Consider the following 22,314-nt stretch of genomic DNA (forward strand, 5'->3'; position numbering starts at 1 on the left):
GTTTAATTTGATTGAAATGTTTTAAAATGTACAATATTTAAATATAAATTGTCATTTACATTGTAGCCCTGACTGTCTTAGCCCTGATTATGTGCTTTATTAACCAGCCTGTATATTCTGCTCCCTACCTACAGAAAAGGCACATAGACAAAAAACTACATTTCCCAACGCCTAATCAGATCACATGACCCAGATTTTCTTCTTCTTTTGTTGTGAAACCAAATTATCTGGCATTCTTCGGCAAATTGCCTGCTGCAAGATTTTTTTCCTATTTGCTTTTCGGGTGAGTAATTAAATTTCCTTTAGAACAATAATTAATAAATGAGATTTTATGTTAGTTTAATGCGAGTGTAGAAAATCCGTATGGTCTAGCCAGGGTTTTATAAACACTGGGATTAGCCGGACAGCTAACGATAGGCAGTGCTAATGTTGTGTGGCTAAAAGGTGTGACCGTTTTAAGAACTTTTTAATGTCTTTACAGTTTATGGCTTTGTAAACAATGTTTTCATAACCTAGTAAATATTCAAAACGTGTTTTGACGACTAATTGGACACACAAAACAGAAGAAAAGTGTTAGCTAACAAGCTTACTTCTCTTCTAAACAAGTGGACGCGAGCCCACATATAACGTCACAGTATTCCGTACAGGGCTCTAAAACACCGTGTTTGTATTTTATTATACTTCTATTCCGCCTGTTAAAACAGACACTTCACTCATTTCTTCGATGTATTTATTAACCGCTTTATCTTGGTTGGGGTAGCGGTGGATCTAAGTGTTTTGAAGAAGAGCTGTGGAAAAAACATGTTAAACGTATAGTGACCGGAGGCGAGAATCGAACCCTGTTCCTGAGGACCCCCGCTGCACTTCATTCTGCCACCTCTTAAATAAAACTCTACATACACTTAACATTCACATTTGTTTGCTTGTGTAATTTGAACAAATACTAAAATGTATATACGTGTAAACTGAAAACAAAACATTAATTGTTGTTTTATCCTGGTGGATCCTGAGTCTGTAGCCTAGAGATTAAGCAAAAATATGGATTCCTTGTTACATTAGTGTTGCATAGAGGGATACAGTAAATATTAGGTTTTATTGATTTGATTGGGGAAAAATAAGCAAATTGAAGCTTTAAAGGCAGGTAAGTTATTACCCAATTAGACTTGCATGTCTTTGGACTGTTGGAAGAAACCAGAGATCCGGGACCCAAACAGACACAGAAAACATTGCTGGAGTCAAACCCTGGGATATGCGAAGAAGAAATAATTTTGTTGTACTGTACTTCTGTATATGACAAATAAAGGCATTCTATTCTATTCTATTCTATTCTATTCTATTCTATTCTAGTACACTACCTCCATCCATGCCCAAAGATGAACACCACCAGAACAAAATTCTACCACACAAACAACTACAAGGAAATCTTTACCTCAGTATCCCTTCAAAAACTGCTTACATTCTTGGAAGCACTAGCACTTAAAAACACCATATAAGTTATACAAAAAAAACCATTAAACTCTACACCCTCATAGTCACAAAAACACTATAACCACTATACACACAAGTAAAGAAAGCAAATCGACCCCCTACTTTGATGTTTAAAGAATCTATCACCCAGCCATGATAATAGACATAGAAGCTGACATGGTGTTAAGAATTAAACAAACCCAAGTAGTATAAACAAGTTTACTACATTTTAAAATACAGTTTTGTACTTAGCTACACTAGGAAGTGTAGCTAAGCCTGTAGGGTGCTAGAAAGTATTTTAAAGGCTGTTTTAATATTAAGTTTATGTAATGAGGCAGGCAGCATGGTGGCTCGATGGGTAGCACTGGCACCCCACAGCAAGAAGGTCCTGGGTTTGATTCCTTGGTGGAGCAGCCCGGGTCCTTTCTGTGTGGAGTTTGCATGTATTCTCTGTGTCTGTTTGGGTTTCCTCCAGGATCTCTGGTTTCTTCCAACAGTCCAAAGACATGCAAGTTAGAAGAATTGGAGATACAAAATTGCCTGTGACTGTGTTTGACATTGAACATGAACTGATGAATCACGTGTAACCTGTAACTACCTGTCCTGTCATTCTTGTAACCAAAGTGTAAAACATGACGTCAAAATCCTCATCAATAAATAAATAAACATTTTAATGAGGCAGTGAATTTTAATGACACTTGTGAATGCTTGTGTTATGTGCAGTGTTAAGTAACTAGTACACGTTTGCTGTCCCCCCCTCCCTGCAGCTTTGTTTGGTGGTCAGGGCTAATCAGAAGATGATTGATGTTAAAGCCTGGGCAGAGTACGTTGTCGAGTGGGCAGCCAAAGACCCTTATGGCTTCCTCACGACAATCATTCTCGCTTTGACCCCACTCTTCATCGCTAGTGCTCTGCTTTCCTGGAAACTTGCGAAGATGATTGAGGCCAGGGACCGCGAGCAGAAAAAGAAGCAGAAGCGTCAGGAGAACATAGCAAAAGCCAAGAGGGCAAAGAAGGACTGAACTGAAACCTCAAGTAATTCTGTGGGATCGGTGCATATGTTCCTCTGTCTGGCCATGCCCCACTTACAGCTGTATCAGAGCCCAGAACAGCTCCTGCAGAGGCCAGGTTATAACAGGGCACAAACACAGCCTTGTCACATGCTAGGGGAGTGTGGGTTCAGTGGGCTAATTAAGATCACTTTTACTGAACTGCTGTTTTTCTGGAAAATTCTGTGTATCTTGGAGAATTCAATGTTATACCATGTTACCATTGCATCACTCAGCATTCCAATACCTTTTAAAGTGTACTGTCTGCACATCTGATTCATTAATCGTTTTAGAAATAATATTACTATTAAAAAATTCTTACCAACCTCAGATCTTCATGTTTTTGTAACAATATGGCTCTGCTTCAATTATAAGTATTACAGTTTTGATTTGTGTCTGAGTTTTTTTTTTTTAATTTATTTCCATGTAATGTTTTGCAGTTGGCTGATTTTACTTACAAACTGGCTTGATGTTTAAAAATACATTAAAATCTCAGTGTCAGAGGTGCCACCAGCCTGGTTAAGCACAATTTGCAGTATCTGAGGGAGAAAAGGGTACAATCACAAGCAGTAAAGAAGTACAGCGTGCTCCTCCATATGTCTTTGGGTCACTGTCCTGTCCACCACTCGTACAGGCACCTGAATCATGGATCAGTCACATGGATCGCATATCGCAGCAGGAAAAAGACCCCATCCGACCCTTACTCCCTCAGCCACGGCCAATTTTGTTTGTGTGGATGCCTGGCCAGGTCGGTGGTCTGCTTAGATTCGAACTCGCGTCTTTGAACACTGGTGTGCTAGCAAATTAGAACGCTTTGCCATTCAAGAGATAATGCTAATCTCATCGTTTATGGCCCCTTAATTTAAGTGAAGGTTTTTGTTAATGCATCAGCATACAACTACATTTACTGCATACAATCCGTGCTCTTTTTTCCTGTACAGAATACATCTTTATCCAGCAGCATTAATCTAACAATGACTAACCGTTTAATCATCATTATCCTTAGTTATGATTAGGGATGTAATGATACACTCTACCCACGATGCAATACGATTCACGATACTGGGTTCATAATACGATTTTTTACCGTTTTTTTTTTTAAACAAAATGAAATTGAAGTTTCTTTCTCTTAAAAAAAATACTGTATTTGTGCCTATCTTTTATTTATCTAAATAATTAATGCCCTCTTATTTCTGAGGTAGGTACAAACTATGCCAAATAATGCTTATTGTGTAAAAACTTAAATAAAATGTAAAACAAATCCAACATTACATAAATAAATGAATAACACAAATAAAGAAAGTATCCTCAGAAAAAAATATTTGGCTGGAAAATTCCCCTACCTGGAAACTTTGTGAAGTGCCGTCAACCAGGTGAGGTGAATAGCACCAATGCCCTCTGCTGTTTAAAGTGAATATCGATTCATTTTAAATTTGTTTGTTTATTAGGATTTTAATGTCATGTTTTACATTTTGGTTACATTCATGACAGGAACGGTAGCCACCCACCACACAAGATTCATCAGTTCACAAGGTTATATCGAACATAGTCATGGACAATTTAGTGTCTCCAATTCACCTCACTTGCATGTCTTTGGACTGTGGGAGGAAACTGGAGCACCCGGAGGAAACCCACGCAGACAGGGAGAACATGCAAACACACAGAAAGGACCGGGACTGCCCCACCCGGGGATCGAACCCAGGACCTTTTTGCTGCAAGGCGACAGTGCTACCCACTTAGCCACCGTGCCGTCCGATTCATCTTAAATGAATAACCGAATCGAATCGTGGCACGTGTGCACTGATTTTTAACTGTCTTGTGGTGCATCGTTACATCCCTAGTTATAATAACCATCATGTTCCAACTTGATAATATTTTTATTAGGTATTGGCAACATAAGCCTAAGAGTTCCTTTTTGGATAAACATTTTGAAGAGAAAATTATTAAACTTCAATTTAATTAACGTTTGATCTTTGTAAAAGCTTAAAGACGACGACTTTAAAAATATGCATTAATTTAATGAAGTGCAAGCTTTCAGCAGAGAACATTACAATCAGTATTTCATTATTGTTATTTAAGTAACTCTAATACAGTCCTATTTTTTGTGAGGTGCCCAAGATCCCGGCTGGAATGTGTTAGCAGTGCTTACAGGATCCTCACTGGTTTCAGATCGCCCATATGGCGTGGCTGCGGCATGACCCTTGATCTGGGTCTGCACAGGTCCTGCAATTAGTCCTTCCTCATATTCTTTGGCTTGCAGTTTCATGTCATTCTCTTCTGCCTCCTGAGCCTTGATTTTGATCTGCTGTCTGTATTGCTCATTCTGTAACAGCTCCTTCAAAGAGGAAACAGGACAGGTCATATGAATGCTTCACTCACTGAGGACATTTGATATGTCATGCAGTCAGACTCCATACTGACACAAAACAGCTTTATTTATGCTTGATGTAATAACGTGCTCTTTTATCATTTAAATACACAAATGCATGCCTGTTCAATTAGATTTCCAGCAATGTAAGATATGCAGCTCCTCTTTTAATTTAACCAAAAGCATTAATTAAACCATGACTGATGGCATGAACAATGGCAGATATCCATCATTAACATCCCTATATGGAACAAGTTGTTTTAGTTTATGCATCCACTTGTATTTTTGATTTGCTGCTTTAATTTTTTTTTAATGATCTGTGAAACCAAACCCAGCCAATTGTCAACAGCATGCAAGCAAAGAGAGTCAGTGTGATGACAAACAATGCACATGGACACACTTTTTAAGAAGTTTAAAAATGAATTTCAAATAAAATGATTTAAGTTTTAAATAAATGTTAATGACAACAAACCTCTATAGTGGGTGGATTCTTTCGTCTTCCTCTTATCCAAGCTGCCAAGACCAATTTAAGATCTGTTACCAAGTTTGAACCTTCACATCTTAACTTGAACGTTCATTAAGATTTAATGATATTTGTTATTCTATTTCCATAATTCCATTTTAAACCCATAAATAAACAATTTAATAACAGAATAGTAACTAATGGGTAAGGAATTAATTTTAGTTTATCATTATCTGTTACATACTGTATATAATAGCTGTTAACTTGCACAGTATATAAATGTATTGTGTTACCATCCCATTCAGACGGAATGCTTCCTTCAAGGTACTCAAACTCTGATGGATTGGAGGCTTCCACAAACCGCCTAGCTCGAACAACCCGTCCTTAAGAAAAAAAAGTGTGATTAATTGAATTGAATATTGAATATAAAAAAGCACGTGAAAAGAATTTATCATTATTGTCTGATCCTGTGTGAAAGCCAGATTGCAGCTGGAGGAGAACTAGTAGTGTTTCCCCACAGATCTGTAATATAACTGGTCGAGGAATACAGAAGTGATTATAAAGCCACTTGATCTGTACATTCATGAATTCATGAAACTTCTGTAAAACAGTTGAGGTTGCCAGATTGAAACTGTGGTCATGCTCGATGAGCTTGTAAGGTCCAAGGCTTTGGGTCTAAGATGCTCTTACTCCTAGATGCTTTTACTACACAGTAACAGCCCTGGCAGGGCATAAAACTGATTAAATTAAAATAGAAAATGTAATGACCCTGTAAAGTTAATTACAATAATAGTTTCAGTATGATCTATTTAACTGCCAGTGTTTGTCTGTGGAGGCTTCTTGATTTAATGCCCGTTAGTAATGGATGTTGCCAAAATAGTTGCCAAATCCACTAAAAGTCTTCATATGCTTTTGGAAATATATTCAGAGTTTAAATCACTGTTAACTAATCTAAGGTACACAATGATTGCTTCACATTTCAAATGTCAAGGGCAACAACGCTTTAATGTTACACGCCTACTGTAACAGTAATAACTATTACAAACGTATTTAATAACATATTTCAGTGTATTGACAAATCATTAATTCTAATATTACACATACTTTAATGTGTAATACTAGACTCGCAGGCTTAGATTAGGTAAGTAGTTAAAGCTCTGGAAATGTAGCGTGCTTTACTACCTGTCCATGTCTTCTGTTCGGGTATGTAGAAGTATTTATTTCCTAAATGATCTGTTCCGACATGTTCTTTAATAACACCAAACGTTCTTCTCAACAAAGAAGTAAAACGACTCATTAAAACAGTTTTCACACACAGCAGTGTGTAGCAGAGTGACAAATTTCAGCCCTCCAACGTTTACTATGGAGTCTTTAAACCACAGGCTGTGTCCCAAATTTAAAACTACTACGCTAAATAGGGTTACCAGTTAGTATCCCATTAATGTTATTTCGATACCCTATTTAGCATACAATGTGCTGTTTGGGACGCAATCCTAGTTGGGTAACACAGCTACAGAAAAACAAGACGCCATGTGATTGGTTTTTTTAATCGCCGTAACCAATCACAGGCCGTGTTCTAATTCTGTTGACATACGTAACAGCATCATGGCAGCTTCTATTCGCCGCAAACAGCAACATAGGAACCGTTGTGCATTATTTAACATTTAATTTGGATTTAGAATATTTGTAAAGAAACGATGGTTCTAACTAATATGTTATGTTTGCCGAGAAGATTGTTTAAAATATTAAGCTAGCAGTAACGGACTTTTGAGTATCCAGACAGCTAATGGTGGTAATTACAGTATGATAACAAATTCAGAATAAAAGATCAAGTTGCTATCAGACTAAATGCGGATTTTGTGGATAAACATTCGAAATGCTCAGTTTTCTAACAGCAAGACAAACGGGTCTGGACGAACCGGTTCGCCTAAGACGAGCAGAATCAACACGAAGGTAAATATTACATGTTAACGAATCTCATTCATTCATTAACAATGCAGGACAGCTATACCCAAACATAATGAATATATAGAGTCCTTAAGAAAACAAGGATTTATGACTCCAACGTTTCTTCATCAATTGAATGATACAGCAAATAAGCAAAGAAAATGAATTATTTAGTAATTATGTAGTAGCAGAATATTATATTAATGCTACCATGTCTCAATTATTCAACTCATTATTCAAACCTACTGATTATTTCTATTTTAATATTTTTTAAATATAGAATTAAGTCATTTGATATGTTGATAACTTTGACATGCGTTTAAGGTCACTTAGTCATTGGTATTAAATGCAGTAGTTGTTACAACACTGATCAGACTGGCCTTTTTCAGGATGGATTCCATAGTTTTTATTAATCATCATTTTTCATTGCTCACACACCTATAAAGACTATTTAGAGTGTTCGATCCACCATCTGCATGTTTTTAGAAGGTGGAAGGAAACCCACAGGGAGAACACCCAGAAAATATGTAAAAAAAAATTTTTTGATTAACATACAATAAGTACATAACACTACTGAAAACATCTTAGAACTAATATTTGATGCTTTATTAATTATAATGTGTAATGGCAAGATATTATCAGAATGAACAAAATAAGCCATAGTTTAATTTTTTTTTTTTTTTTAATGTTTGGCCAATGCAATAAAAAATCTTAGGAAGGAATGACCTTCTGGCTAGCCGACCTTACATTACAGTGAAGGAAAATGTTAACGCTACAAATTTTTGTGACAATTTGAAAATTGTTGTGGTTCAGAAAAGAAACCCTTTCTAAAAGGGTTACTGCTGGTATGGCAGTAGTTGGTGGATCAAATTATTATTAATGCCAGTACATTTGGTATGAAAGTTTTAACATATTTGTATGAATATAATGTAATTTAGATGTATTTTACAACAACGCATTGATTGCAGATGCATCAAGGATAATAAAAGCAAACACGATGCACCCGGTCACAATTTAAAGTGTCATAGCAAAGGGTCTGAATACTTTGTGAATGAGAATACATTTTGATTTTTCTATTCATTATTGAAAAACTAAAAACACTTTGACATTATGGATGATTAAGCCTAGAACATTGGTAGCTCAGTGGTTAAGGTACTGGACTTGTAATTGGAAATTGGCTTGTTCAGGCCTTACATCTGTCAGAATGCCACTGTTGAGCTCCTAACTCTTTATAGCTTGGACTGTATATGGTCAAAATCAAAAGTTCCTCTGATAAAAGCAACGGCTCATTGATGAAAATGTTAGTGTAGATTGATTGTGTAGATTCTACACCCTCTGTTATTTTATATGGCAAATATATTAAATAATTTTCATTGTCATCCTTTCAAGTATGCTCATTTGTGTGAATGGCTGTTTTTGCTGTTTTGACAATATTTAATTGTAGGGTTTTGAGCTTGGAGTTAAATCATGATAGAGATGTGCAACGAATACATGGGAATGGAATCAACTCTATTGACGTTGAAGTCGTTGAAGGAAGATAGTAAGTAATGTTTTCTTTGCAAACAATGAATTATACTGAAAATCTGTTGTTATCTATAACGGTCGGTGCACGTAAGAATACACAACAACCTGAAACATCTTCCTGTGTATTCTACAAGCATTGTAGAAAAAATAATCGTTGGCAAAGAGCAACTAAGCTAACCACAACATTTATTTATTTATTTTTTGTCCAGCTTTACCAATGTTGTCAATATGTTTTTTATCTTTAATTTTCTCTTTTCTTGTTTGATTAATGTGATCATGATATGTTTGATGTTTGCTGCTTCAGTTTTGCTAGTAGCTAGTAACACCTATTGGAAATACAAAACCACCAGTTTATCATCGTACAAACTGCTTGTCTAAAGCATGATTCACTTGATTTAAATGGCAATGTTTAAATTAGTAGTCTTTGTATACTCACAGTTTTGATAACCACTAGAAAATGTGATTATTTAAACTATAAGTCAGGTTAAATAACCACAGTACACAGTTTTATTTGGGTGCTAATGAAAAAAAACAGATTATAAAACGGATAGTTCCGGTCCTAAAATCTGATTGGCTGAGCCGCGTTCGAAGCCGTTGTAAAATCCCCGATAAACGTACACCTATGACCACCTCACATCATTCCATATTAATACGCCACTGAATAGAAAAGTTAATGTTATTTTCGCCCTCATGTTGCCTAGCAACACTGTTAATCGAACTATTTTGCGTCGCGGAAGAATGCTTTATTGTAAGTTTATACACAATAAATACATTTATGAATTAAACATTGTTGTATTTATTATATTTTATGTTGACCGCCGTTTTATAAAAGCAATAAGCCACTCGAGACCGTACGTTACTGTTACGATTTTAGCACGGGGAAAGAAGTTTTAGGCACTGTGCTTCGCGTCGTGCCAAAAACGTCATCCCCGTGCTAAAATCACAGTAATGCACGGCCTCTCGTGGCTTATTGCTTTAATTAAAGTAGGGTGTACCTTCTTTTTCTCATGACTGTTGGTATTTCACTGTATGTCACTGTAACTAGCTCATAGTAAACTCTGTGTAACCATTTTTTGTAGTATGATATCCGGAGGTTCAGATGGAGTTGTTGTAATCTATGACTTGGAAAACAGCAGCAAGAAGCCACATTATACTTGTAAAGCAGTTTGTACGGTGGGCAGGTATGTTCCATTGACTTTTTTATCATAACTGGAAAGAGTGTTTAGCATTACCCTGTATTATTTTTAATTGGGTTTGCCTACTGGGGAATTATTACTCAGGAAGTACATTTTTATTTATATGGCTCTGACCCATTCTTTAAAGGTGTTTTGGGATGAAACTTGGGGAATTATTACTACTTATTATTTATTACTGTTACTAACAGGGAATTATTGGAATTAATGCCTTGACTTTAAAAAACACTAATTAAACCCACCATAGGGGGAAAGGGAGGAAAGCACTCAAAATTACTTACTCACTCACACAAAGTACCTGGTGAAAACAAATGCGAACATAAGAAACTGCTCGCGGAAAGGACTAGATCCAGGTTTCCAGGACCCACTGCTGTGCAATACCAACTGTGTCAGTTGTGCCACCACACTGCCCAAACATGAAACATGTTTTTTTTTTTGAAACTCACATTTTTTTTGAAAATTTTACATACATACCTACATAGAGCAAGAGATACATATTTGAGGTATGTATTCCGTCACAGAGAAAATTAGAACATATGTTGCAAACAGAAATTGAAAAACAAAAACATAACAGTCATGGTTACAGGTATCCCTTATCAAAATACAAATACATAGAGGTAAATCAGTCAATCCTTAGGCATCATTCACTGTGTCATATTGTGTCCATTTCTCCCATTTAGTCACAAAGACATTTTCTCTCAATCTAAGCCGATAGGTCATTTTCTCCATGGTATAGACCTCTCTTATGATCTTTAGCCACTGGGTTATAGTGGGTGGTTCAGTTCTGCACCAGTTTCTTGTTATTGCTTTTTTACATGTGATCAATAATATTTTGGTTAAGTATCTATCTTTTTCTGAGACATAATCATTCAAACTTCCAAGATACATAATTTTACATTCCCTGGGTATTACATATCCCATCATGTTACTTACATTTCCCCAGAATGTGTTAAGTTTATGACACTCCCAAAAGATGTGTGCATGGTTTGCTTCTCTCTCTCCACATAAGCGCCAACATGTATGTTGGGAACCAGTTTGTTTACTCTTTAATTTAGGTGTGATGAAGTAACGGGTCAGGTTTTTCCATCCGAATTCCCTCCATGTTCTCGAGTGAAACATGGATTTTTGAACAAAAAGGATTTTTTTTGTAAGGTTTAGTTGCTAATGCTACACTGCAGTGTAATGCTGCCCCACTGCCAGGCTCAATGAGATTGTGTGTTATTATCTACTGGCCACTAGGCGCCAGTATTGTTCTAAAGTCAGAGTCAGTCAGAGAGGTTTTATTGTCATTTCAGCTACATACAAGTACATATTGAAACGAAACAGCGTTCCTCTAGGATCACGGTGTAACACGGTACAAAAAGTGCAAGACAAAACAGTGTAAATACAAAACAGTGTAAGTACAACAATAAATACAAAAAATCATATAATAAATAACTACAAAAGATATTCCTAATTATCCCTAATCTAAACAAGTAATTAGAAGACAGGACTAAAGACAAGTGTTAGTACATGATGGTGAATAGATGGTACAATGGTTCATGAGGTAGTGACATGTTGTACATTAGCAGCGTAAGATTAACAATGGAGATAAGGTGCCTAAAAAGTAAATAAGGTGCAAAAATACAAAAAGACTTTTCAATATTTGAATAAACTGGTAAAAACATAGTCAATACAGTTCAGTGTGTGGCAGCAGAAACATTTCCGGAGGAAATTGTTACAGTACTGAGTTGAGGAGTCTGATTGCTTGTGCGATAAAACTGTTACACAGTCTGGTTGTGTTTGTCCGGATGCTGCGGTATCGTCTCCCAGACGGGAGCAGAGTAAAAAGTCCATGTGATGGATGGGTTGGATCGTCCACAATGCTGAGAGCTTTGCGGATGCAGCGGGTGTTAAAAATGTCCGTGAGAGATGGAAGAGCGACCCCGATGATCTTTTCAGCTGTCCTCACTACTCGCTGGAGAGTCCTGCGGTCCGACGCAGTACAATTTCCGAACCAGACAGTGATGCAGCCGCTCAGGATGCTCTCGATTGTTCCTCTGTAGAACGTGGTGAGAATGGGGGGTGGCAGATGAGCTTTCCTCAGTCTTCTCAAAAAGTAGAGACGCTGCTGGGTTTTCTTGGTGATGGAACTGGTGTTGAGGGTCCAGGTGAGAGTAAAGTAGTTTTTGCTTAGGAGTTTTGCCAAGAGCACAAGCTTCATCTGCCAAAAAACCCTCTCCGAATATTTAGAAAAATGTATGTTGCTCAGAGTTACTGACTGCTGCTTGTAACAAATGTATTATGTTTTTTAAAATATGTTTTTTTTCTGTTTAGGTCAAATCGTCATGCGCACAAGTTTAGTGTGGAGACAGTGCAGTGGTATCCTTATGACACTGGCATGTTCATATCCAGCTCATTTGACAAAAGCATGAAAGTTTGGGATACAGAGACATTAAAGGTACTTTTTACAGCCAAACTGTTAAAACTAGCACCCAAAGATGTGCTTGCCAATGCCTATTTTGTTTCAATGGTGCATGTAGAGTCAGGGATGTATTACATTTTGAGCTGAATGCAGCAGAAATGGGCAGCATAGAGACCAGCCATGAATGTCAAGACAGAAGAGCAAGGTTCCATAACCAAGCCCCACTGGCTCTTAACAATAAAATAATTAGAATACATATAACAGTTTAATAATTAGAAAAAAATAATATATAATTCTATATTACTTTACAAATGTTTTATAAACAAAAACGTGTGTTTTTTTAGCCAGCTGATATGTTCCAGTTTGATGGGAATGTCTACTGCCACCATATGTCTCCTATTGCCAGGAAACACAGTCTGATAGCAGGTGTGTTATTACACTGATTTATAATTTGCATCTGATTCTGTTTAGCATAATGATTCCAGGTATTTCTTACTGTAGAGAGTTTAAAGCTCTTAAAATATTTCCTCTTCACATCAATTTGAACATCTCAACGGAGACCCCAGAGTGTTGAGCAGCTGCAGTGTTATATCAACAAGAATGGAGAAAATACACTAACAACTACCAATTAGTTAAAATTACACTGCATCATTTAGCCATGTTCTATTTCTGAGAAGAAAACAAAACGCTGAGGAACCAGCATCACTGCTAGAGCTAGAACTAGAAACTTTGCTATCTGGAAAGCTCAGTCGTTCTTTCTTCTCAATTCTTCTTCCTTTTTATTGTATTGTTTGTCTTTTCTTGATTTAATTATATCTGTCTAACATTTTTTTGTTACATGATTATTCACTGTAAGACTTTCCTTATCTTCACACTTTTTTCTATAGTTTGTAACTGCAGTCATTGCAAACATTTATTCAATATCTGTACAATTCTGTTAAACAGGACCTTAGCGATACAATGATGATTGCTTTAAGTACATGATCTGTGTTGTCAACTGGCAGCATTAAATTCACTGTAGATTAGACAGTCTGTCAAATCCAGTCCCAGCCCTGCTATTCAGGCCAGTATCGTAACTGGTCTCATTATGCAGGGACAGGTTGGTAGATCCCAACCTGGTAGGGGTTTTCAGGGCATTTGTAGTGATTTGTACGTGTCTCTTACTGTTTTTTTTTTTCTCGCTTGTGTTTTATGTTTGCAGTTGGTACCAAAGACCCTAAAGTTCAGCTGTGTGATCTGAAGTCTGGTTCACGCAGCCACATCCTGCAGGGTGAGTCATGCCACTTTTCTCACAAACTAGCATCACAGCAATGGGCCAACTGTAGCCTAGTGGTTAAGGTACTGGACTAATAATCAGAAGGTTGCTGGTTCAAGCCCCACCACTGCCAGCTTGCCGCTGTTGGGCCCTTGAGCAAGGCCCTTAACCCTTGATTGTTAGACAATATACTGTCACAGTACTGCAATTCCAAGTAGATATTAATATGGTTAATAAAGTAAAATAAATATAGCAGCGGTAAATTGCGCTAGCCCACTATCACTGGGATCCAGGATTCGAATCCGTAGCAGTGCTATAGGCCAGTCAGGCGTCTACATACAGACACAATTGGTTATGTCTGAGGGGAAAGGGGGTGGCCGAGGCCTTGCAGTAGATTGGCGTCCTGTATGGGGTGTGTTACTGCATTGCGCTCAGTGATTCCAGAGAAACCAGACACTTCATTACCCTGACCAGAATAAAGCAATGGTAAACACTTCAGGTGGATACACACTTCAAGTACCAAAGGTTTGATGTAACTTCTGGTGACTTGTATTGATGTGAATTTATCTATGCTTAGGTCACAGAGGAGAGATTCTCTCTGTACAATGGTCTCCACGTTATGAGCACATCCTGGCCACTGCTAGGTAAGATATTTCACCTGTACTTGAACATATCCACTCAAACACACCCCTTAAGACTGTGATATGCTTGTCAAGGTTTAATAGAACATTGGAAGGTTCGTTTCAGCCTTTATGTGAATTAAGAAAATGTACTGATGCAGCAAATAAAAAGCTGCAGTGTTTTTTTTTTTTTTTTGATAAATCTTTTTTTTCTTATTTCTTTTGTTTTTGCAGGTTGATTGAAAAACACAACCACATTGACTAGAAAATTGGTATAACTACTGTTCTTATGCAGTTTCTTTTAAACTAAAAGCTACTTCCCACTTAAAAAACAATTGATGTTATAGTATAGTATAGCTATTATAGTAATATCTATACTATACTGGCTTACAATACTAACACAGAGGTGCTAAAAGAGCTCACCTGTTCTCTATATAATGAGAGCAGATAATAAGCCCTTTGGGATCATGATTAAAAATTTCAACAGCCTGAAAAACATTTAAGCAAACATGGCATCATCCTCTTACTGCAGGAAATACTGACATATCAGGGTTATTACAAACACAAAAGAACAAAGTTTTGGGAAAAAATATTTAATTGCTGCATCATATTTGTCTGTTTTGTCTGTTTTTTGAGTAGTTGAGACTATATGTGTATATGTTCATGTAGTTTGTGTTGTGAGTTGCAGCACTGACAGCAGAGTGCATTTATGGGATGTACGAAGAGCTTCTGGAAGCCTCTTTGCTTTAGATCAGTACAACGGGGACAAGTCTAAAGCTTCGTCTGAAACAGGTGTGTTTAATTACCCACAAAGTCATTCTGTAATCTTATTAGTGCATTTAAATGAGTTTATTATTGGAGGGCAGAAAAGCAGTGTGTAATGCACTGATGAGCCAAAACATGAGGACTGCACCCTAAAAAGTGCATGGCAATGTATGTTTTGTTACAGTTGTGTATGTGATGGTCAGGGATATATTAAATGTTACGCATAGTACACATGTTGAACTTATCAGATAGGATCAGGCATAAACCTTTGCGTGACTTTGATAAGTGACACATTTTTATGACAAGACAGCTGGGCTAAAGTATCTCTGAAACTGCAAGGGGTGACAGTGACAGTCTGTTCGGTGCCCAAGACTCATTGACGCCCGAGGAAAAGAAGTTTATGAGGTCTGGTGTTGACCAGCAGAAGAGCTACTATGGTTCAAATTGCAGATGATTTTAATACGATGAGGTGAATGTGTCACAACACACAGTGCGTCAAACCTTCCAGTGTATAGGGCTGCGTAATTGCAGGCAAGTGTCCATTCTCCTGTCCACCATTAAAAGCATCTACAAATGGGCATCAGAGCAGCAGAAGAAGGTCAACTGGTCTGTCAAATCCTGTTTTCTTTAAGATTATGTGGCTGACCGGGCATATGTGCATTGTTTACTTTGAAGAGGACCAGGATGCACTCATCTTACTCACCTTAGTTTGGTTTTATCAATGGTGGTGCAGAGTGCCCTGTAATATGTTAGTCCAAAATCTCCCCCAGATGTTCAACTGGGCTGAGAAGTGGTGACAATAGTTTTGGCGGTCCATCATTATCATTCTTTTTTAACCATTAAGTGACCCCTTGTGTCCTATGAATAAAGACATAATATATAAATTTATGCCAGCAAATTGCCTTTGATTGCATAACAGAGCTGCCAGACAGACCTGCTCATGTTAGGGGTTCATGTACAACAATTACAATGAATTATACAACAGTTAGTTCCGACCTTACAATCTGATTGGTTGAGAAGCGTTCTAACCGTGCTGATATTTGTGATAACAGCACGGTCTTTTCACACCACAACTGTATTACTCCTCTGACGCGTTGCCAGTAACGACAGACAACAGAGACTTTTTTCCTGATCGCATTTTAAATCCATTATCTGATATACAATATAGCGCACTGTGTAGGGAACATAAATCAATTGTCTAATTCACTATCTAGTGCACTGTGTAGGGAACATAAATCAATTGTCTAACTCACTATCTAGTGCACTATGTAGGGAACATATATCCCTGATCTGATACACAATCTAGTGCACTATGTAGGGAACATTAATGTGTTTGTAATGTGAACAGTTAGCTTAATAGCCCAGTTAGCAGCTCCTGGAAGTTCTGTTATCACTCATATCCTTTGGTGTGTGCGAGAGGTTTTTTATTTCTTTTTTTCCCTTCGGAGGTTCTTGCCTTCTTCTTCTTCTTGTTCTTACCAACCTGAAATGAGTTTTTGCAACTTGGGATGTCTGCTTTGTAGTGTTAAACTTTATATTCGTTGTGGAACTACTTTTTGGCGGAAGGTATTGTCAATATTAAAGCATATTTATTATGAAATTCAGGGCTTCTTTGATTTATTTTCTGACTTTATTTTGTAAAAACTGTTGTATAAAAGCAATAGAACTCGCCTTCGGTTCGTGCCTGCGACCAAATCACAGCCGTGATGTTATTCGCGATAACACACGACCTCAAGTGTTCTATTGCTTAAACATAAAACCAGCCGGGGAGTCTTTGTGACTAAAGCTTCTGCCATCTCTGCCACAATAGTAAATTCCCTTTTAAAGTCAGCTTTTATTTTTCCTTACCAACTATTTTATTTTTTAATTGTATATTTTCTTTGAATTGTAACTTTTCTGTAGCTTGAGTGTTGTACTTTTGGTTGCTTTTGTTTGAGTTTGGCCGTCTTCTAAAATGTAAGTGTCTTTCCTCAGTGAACACGGCTCATAATGGGCGTGTAAACGGACTGTGCTTCACTGATGATGGCCTTTATCTTCTCACTACGGGCACAGATGACCGTATGCGCTTGTGGAACAGTGCTACAGGCGAAAACACACTGGTAAGCAGCAGTTCTACTGGTAAAATCAACATGTTCAGCAAAAACGGTTTACTCTTAATCTGAGGCATTGTCGTATCATAACTTGGATATCTGTTAAAGTCCACACAAAATTGGAATCTGTCTTCACTTCTCACATAAAGGGCATTTATTTTAATAGTTTGATGTTTTTGTAAAAACATCTTTTTCCTTTGACAGAAGGAAGACAAAGTTCAAATGTGCCAGAATGACATAAACAGTAACCTAAAATTTTAAATCTATGTATTGTCTTTCTCAGGTAAACTATGGAAAAGTGGTTAACGAGAGTCGTAAAGGTGTGAAGTTCACTGTCTCGAGAGGATGCAGTCCTGAGTTCGTGTTTGTTCCATGTGGGAGCTCAGTGGCGGTCTACGGCCTTCACACAGGCAAGCTGGTGACGACGCTAAGAGGGCATTATAATAATGTAGACTGCTGTGAGTTTCACTCAGACTATCAGGTAAAGTGAGCCACTTATAGGTACATCCACTGGGAAAATGAGGGAGGAACTTACTGTATGTTGATTAGTGAGTGCAGGTGTTGGGTAGAGCCACAGACCTGGATGTGTTATTTTTTATAATTACATTTTATATAATTAACTCATTCATCTTTAACAACCATTTTATCCTGATCAGGCTCACAATGGGTCTGGGGCAGCTCCTAAAGGCTAAGTTCTATGCATAAACATAACCCTGGACAAGGTGCCAGTTTACTGGAGGGCATCATTTACTAATCCCTAAAGGCAATTAAGAGTACCCAGTCCACCTTCTGCCTGTTTTAGTGGTGGAGAAGGTGGGAGGAAACCTGAGTTCCTTTGGAGAATTTAAGCAGAAACGGGGAGAGCATGGCAAACTGGTAAACTAGAAAACCTTGTCACCCTCACTACCTGCTGCATCCCTTATTCTTATTTACTATTATTTGGAAAATAATTTTGAAACTTAGGGGCTGCCACAGCAGATTATTCTGGACAGCATCTGGCATAGTTTTTACACTGGATGCACTTTTTGATGCAACCCTTATTTCTGTATATAATCATAAGACACTAAAGGCGCACTGACAAGTGCACCTTCCAATGGCTAGGCTGTTTGGCCATCCACCCTCAGACATAGCCAATCATGTCTGTGTGAATGCCCGACTGGTTCATAGCACCACTGACATTCATAGCATATATTACCGCAGTCCATCGCACAGCACCACACTTGCCCGATTATTCGCTTTGAACTGGAAAGTGCAAGAAAACAGAATGTCTCTGGAGAAAGTTTATGAGGAAGCAGGGAGAACATGTAAAACTCCCCACTTCCCAGCACCCATGTTGCTGTGCGGCAGTGAGGAAAACCACTTTTGTTTTTGTTATTTAATATACATTCCATGAATAGGTTTACTTATTTAAATTTGTACATAATTACAAGCAAAAATGATTTATTTATAAGCATAAACAAAAAACAAATTAGTAAGGGCAAAACAAGTTTTGTGGCACTAGAGTCCTGAGCAGGATGATATGGTTAGAAACAAAGGAATTAATGAAGCGCATGCTAGTGGCTTTTGTAACTGTAAACTAAGACAGACCAGAATAAAAAGCCCTGTAATTCATATTGCTCACTAAAATGAATAATTAATCACACACCTCTGGGTTTTCAGGAGCTCTACAGTGGTGGGAAGGACTGTAACATCCTGGCATGGATTCCTGTGCTGCGTCAACCCGACATCGAGGAGGAGAGGCCCAAGGTAGGTGGCTTACAGTGAAAAACCACAAGGTGGAACCAGCCTGATACACTGAACAATGGTTTCTGTTCATTCACTAGCTTTGATAAGGCAATTCTAATCTTCCTGAGAGACTCTTAGAGAAACTGTGTATGGGAATTGCTCTGACAAAATGGAGCAAGATTTATTAATTCCTTCTCTGTTTTACCACCGCTTTATCCTGGTCAGGGTTGCAGTGGGTCTGAGTCATTGGGTGGAAGGCAGAAAACACCCCACCAGTCCATTACAGGGCAGACACACATTTACACACACATACACACACACACACACTTCATCTTAGAGCAATTTCTTTACCCGAAGGAAATCCACACGGACACAGGGAGAACATGCAAACTTTACACAGAAAGGACCCTGACCGGGGAATTGAACCTAGACCCTTCTTGCTTTGAGGTTACAGCAGCAAGAGTAAAAGCTGATTTAAAACTCAGGTGCACTTGCAAAATCAGATCTTCTGGACATCTGAAAGCATTTGTCTGGGGTTTATTTTAGTTATGGACTATATTGTACCGTGGGTCAAAACTAAAGCAAAACATCCTCTGAACTGTCTGGGTTACTGACAGGCCATTCATTACCTTATGTTTCTGGAGCAGGATGGTAAATAACACTTAAGGTAAAATTACCTCTGTAATTATTCATATTTATCTATTATTACTATCACATTACTTTTTGATGCTTTACAATCAAAGCATTGTTAAAGGCATTTACATCAAGATTAGTTTATAAGAAAGTTAATTATTTTGATATAGACAGCTTCAGTATTATTGGCACCCCCCCAAAAAAAAATTCTGATTAATAAACTTAATATCACTCTGCCATCTGGCTGGGCTGAGTGGCCACATGAACCTGTTGTTCATATAGGGGTGGGGTATTAAGCCGGATAGGGACTCCTCGTAACTGATGCACTATGACCTCTGCTGGCTGATACACAAGGCTGATTCGCATATATGCACTAGCCTAGTGTTGGTGACAAAATGCATACGGCTGCTGCCCACGTGTCGGAGGGGGCCTGGGTTAGCTTCGTTCTCCTCAAATCAGAGTGGGGGTCGGCATTAGTGGAGAGGAAGCAAGATGCAATCGGGCAATTATACGCACTTAAAAGTCGGGAGAAACGGGAGAAAATGCATAAACAAAATATATTTAAAAAATAAAATAAAAAATAAACTTAATATCACAATAAAATATGAGAAAAATCAAAACCATTATTTAAGTAAATGTATACAAAACATCAAATTTTGACTGGAACAGTTTTTTTTTATTAGATGAGAACAACTAAAGGAAGGTTAAAAAGACAATGGAGAGGTTTACCCACTTTGATATCCTGCAGATTTGCACAACAAGAGTTTGTGCTTTAAAAGTTACAACAAAGCAGCAGTAATTATTCTTTTCATTCACACAAGCACAGAATTGAACTGAGTATAGACTCAAGTATTAGAAAGCATATAAAACTGTTTTGGTTCTGTCCTATACATTTCATACATTTAAGAAATAATTCATAGTTAGTCACAAAGACAGGAAAGCGATTGTTACATAATTCGCACTTTGGTTCTTCCTTCAGCAGCTTGCTGTTACCATGATAAGAATCCAGTTATACCTGTTTTGCTTTTAAAAATATCTGCATACTGGAATAGTTACATGCTGTTTACCCATTTTCTAAAAGCAGTGGAAAACTTAAATAATGGACATGTCTTTTCAGGGTGGAGCTCAGTCTGCAGTTAATCCTGCTTTTGAAGATGCCTGGAGCAGCGATGAAGATTGATTAAGCCAAAGATTGTTTTACAGTCACACAACTTTGCAATATTCTGAAGTGGTCTTTCAGCACTGACCTAAAAAATCTAAAAATCTAAAAATCGTGGAATTACATAATCAGATGTATTTCATTATTCTGAACTTAAAATAGTACCTCAACATTCCAGTCGGCCTTTCAAACTTTGGACTTCTGCCATTAAAGAGACATTAAAACAACTGTTTGCATTAAAAACTGTTTCATACATGCTATTGAATGTAGGTTTGTTTAATGGAAATGCAGCTATGAAGGTCAAAAATATATTTGTATCTTAAGCTACTTCCTTCATTTTTATTGTGTAGCTTGCATCAATTAGTAAAAAATACAACTTTTGGCAACGTTAACTTGCATGTAAATGGCAAGTTTTATCAGCACATTGTAATTTAAATCTATTTGTATATACGTAACTGTTTACAGATGTTTCCATTTTTATTGTGTTTACAAGTATTGTAATGTTTTTTTTCCTTAAAGGAATACTTTTAAGGTCTACCATAACTTTTCTTAAACAACAGGTAACAAAAAAAGCCTGATCTGCCTGAATTATAGATTTTTAATAATAGGTGTTCAGTGAAATGTGTAAAATTTTTTAGTTCATTACATTAAAAACACTACACAAAATGTCTTGAATGGTAAAGTTACATTATAATGGTGCTACAGGGGGGTTACCAATAGTGAGTTCAAGATTCCTAGACTGGCAAAAAGCCGCTGCTGGACCTTTGTGCAATGACTAATTCTTAACTACTTGAATTGTCCAGTTTCAGTTGTACAAACCCCATTTTCAGAAAAGATGGGACATTTTGTAAAATGCAATAAAAAGAAGAATTAGATTTTTTTTAAACAGAGGCATGTTTAGCACCTTTTCTATTAATGAGCTTTTTTAATGGTTTGGGAACAGAGGACTTTAATTGCTGCAGTTTTGCAAGTGTCATTTTTCTTGATTCTTGCAAGACTTCACTGATAACAGTCTGGATGGTCCTTGACTTTGGCACAGATAACTCAATGTCTTTTTTTCCAGCTAAAAAGTGACCACAGAACATGTTTACACTGTCTTTCAGTAAATTTAGAATGATCTCTTGTCCAGAGGACTGAGTGGTGTTTATGCTGAAAATTGATGTCTTTCTTTCTCTTTGTGTAACAGAGTTTCAGGTTGCATTTTTAATGCAGTGGCGGACTGTGTTAAGTGACAACAGTTTTCTTTACAGTGTTTAATGGTGCTTAGTGTATGACCTTGTTTTCATTCGTAAACACTAATTACAGTGGCGGATTTAAGGTTTCTTGTGCATTTTAAACCTGATTATTAGGAGTGATGTGTTTATGTGATGCTGTTTAAATACACTTGGTTTCATCACATTGTTTTAACAATCCTCATTCATTGTGTGCTTGAAATATTTCCACTATTTAAATATTGACCAGTGGAACAACAGAGATGTTCATATTAAAAAGAGAACAAAGAAAAACATTTGTTAAATGTTGAAAGCTTAAGCTGAAAGTTGATTCGTAATGGTTAATTATTTTATTCTAATGAATGAAAGTCAGACAGGTTTGCACACACAAAGTTTGTTGAAACTGGTTTGACCATAACTGGTGCTCAGTTTAAACAGATA

At 37.2% G+C, this 22,314-nt stretch overlaps 3 protein-coding genes across 3 annotated transcripts; 2 read left to right on the forward strand and 1 right to left on the reverse strand.

The window, feature by feature from the left end:
• The first annotated feature begins 205 nt into the window (after positions 1-205).
• Positions 206-2,841, forward strand: smim15 (small integral membrane protein 15). Its single transcript, XM_062998472.1, has 2 exons — positions 206-283; positions 2,235-2,841. Exon 2 carries the CDS (start codon positions 2,265-2,267, stop codon positions 2,487-2,489), a length of 225 nt encoding a protein of 74 aa, XP_062854542.1. The 5' UTR covers positions 206-283; positions 2,235-2,264; the 3' UTR covers positions 2,490-2,841.
• Positions 2,842-4,513: 1,672 nt separating this feature from the next.
• On the reverse strand, positions 4,514-6,747 carry ndufaf2 (NADH:ubiquinone oxidoreductase complex assembly factor 2). The gene is made up of 4 exons (XM_062998473.1): positions 6,530-6,747; positions 5,641-5,730; positions 5,357-5,397; positions 4,514-4,851 (listed from the first exon to the last, which is right to left on the reverse strand). Exons 1-4 carry the CDS (start codon positions 6,642-6,644, stop codon positions 4,612-4,614), a joined length of 486 nt encoding a protein of 161 aa, XP_062854543.1. The 5' UTR covers positions 6,645-6,747; the 3' UTR covers positions 4,514-4,611.
• A 295-nt stretch (positions 6,748-7,042) lies between these two features.
• Positions 7,043-20,918, forward strand: ercc8 (excision repair cross-complementation group 8). Its single transcript, XM_062998474.1, has 12 exons — positions 7,043-7,300; positions 8,739-8,834; positions 9,898-9,999; positions 12,328-12,451; positions 12,760-12,841; positions 13,617-13,685; positions 14,248-14,314; positions 14,979-15,082; positions 17,030-17,154; positions 17,429-17,626; positions 18,805-18,891; positions 20,621-20,918. The coding sequence occupies exons 1-12, from the start codon at positions 7,224-7,226 to the stop codon at positions 20,681-20,683; spliced, it is 1,194 nt and encodes a 397-aa protein (XP_062854544.1). The 5' UTR covers positions 7,043-7,223; the 3' UTR covers positions 20,684-20,918.
• Positions 20,919-22,314: the final 1,396 nt, after the last annotated feature.

This window comes from Trichomycterus rosablanca, chromosome 7 (genome assembly GCF_030014385.1).
Source record: "Trichomycterus rosablanca isolate fTriRos1 chromosome 7, fTriRos1.hap1, whole genome shotgun sequence".
NCBI lineage: Eukaryota > Metazoa > Chordata > Actinopteri > Siluriformes > Trichomycteridae > Trichomycterus > Trichomycterus rosablanca.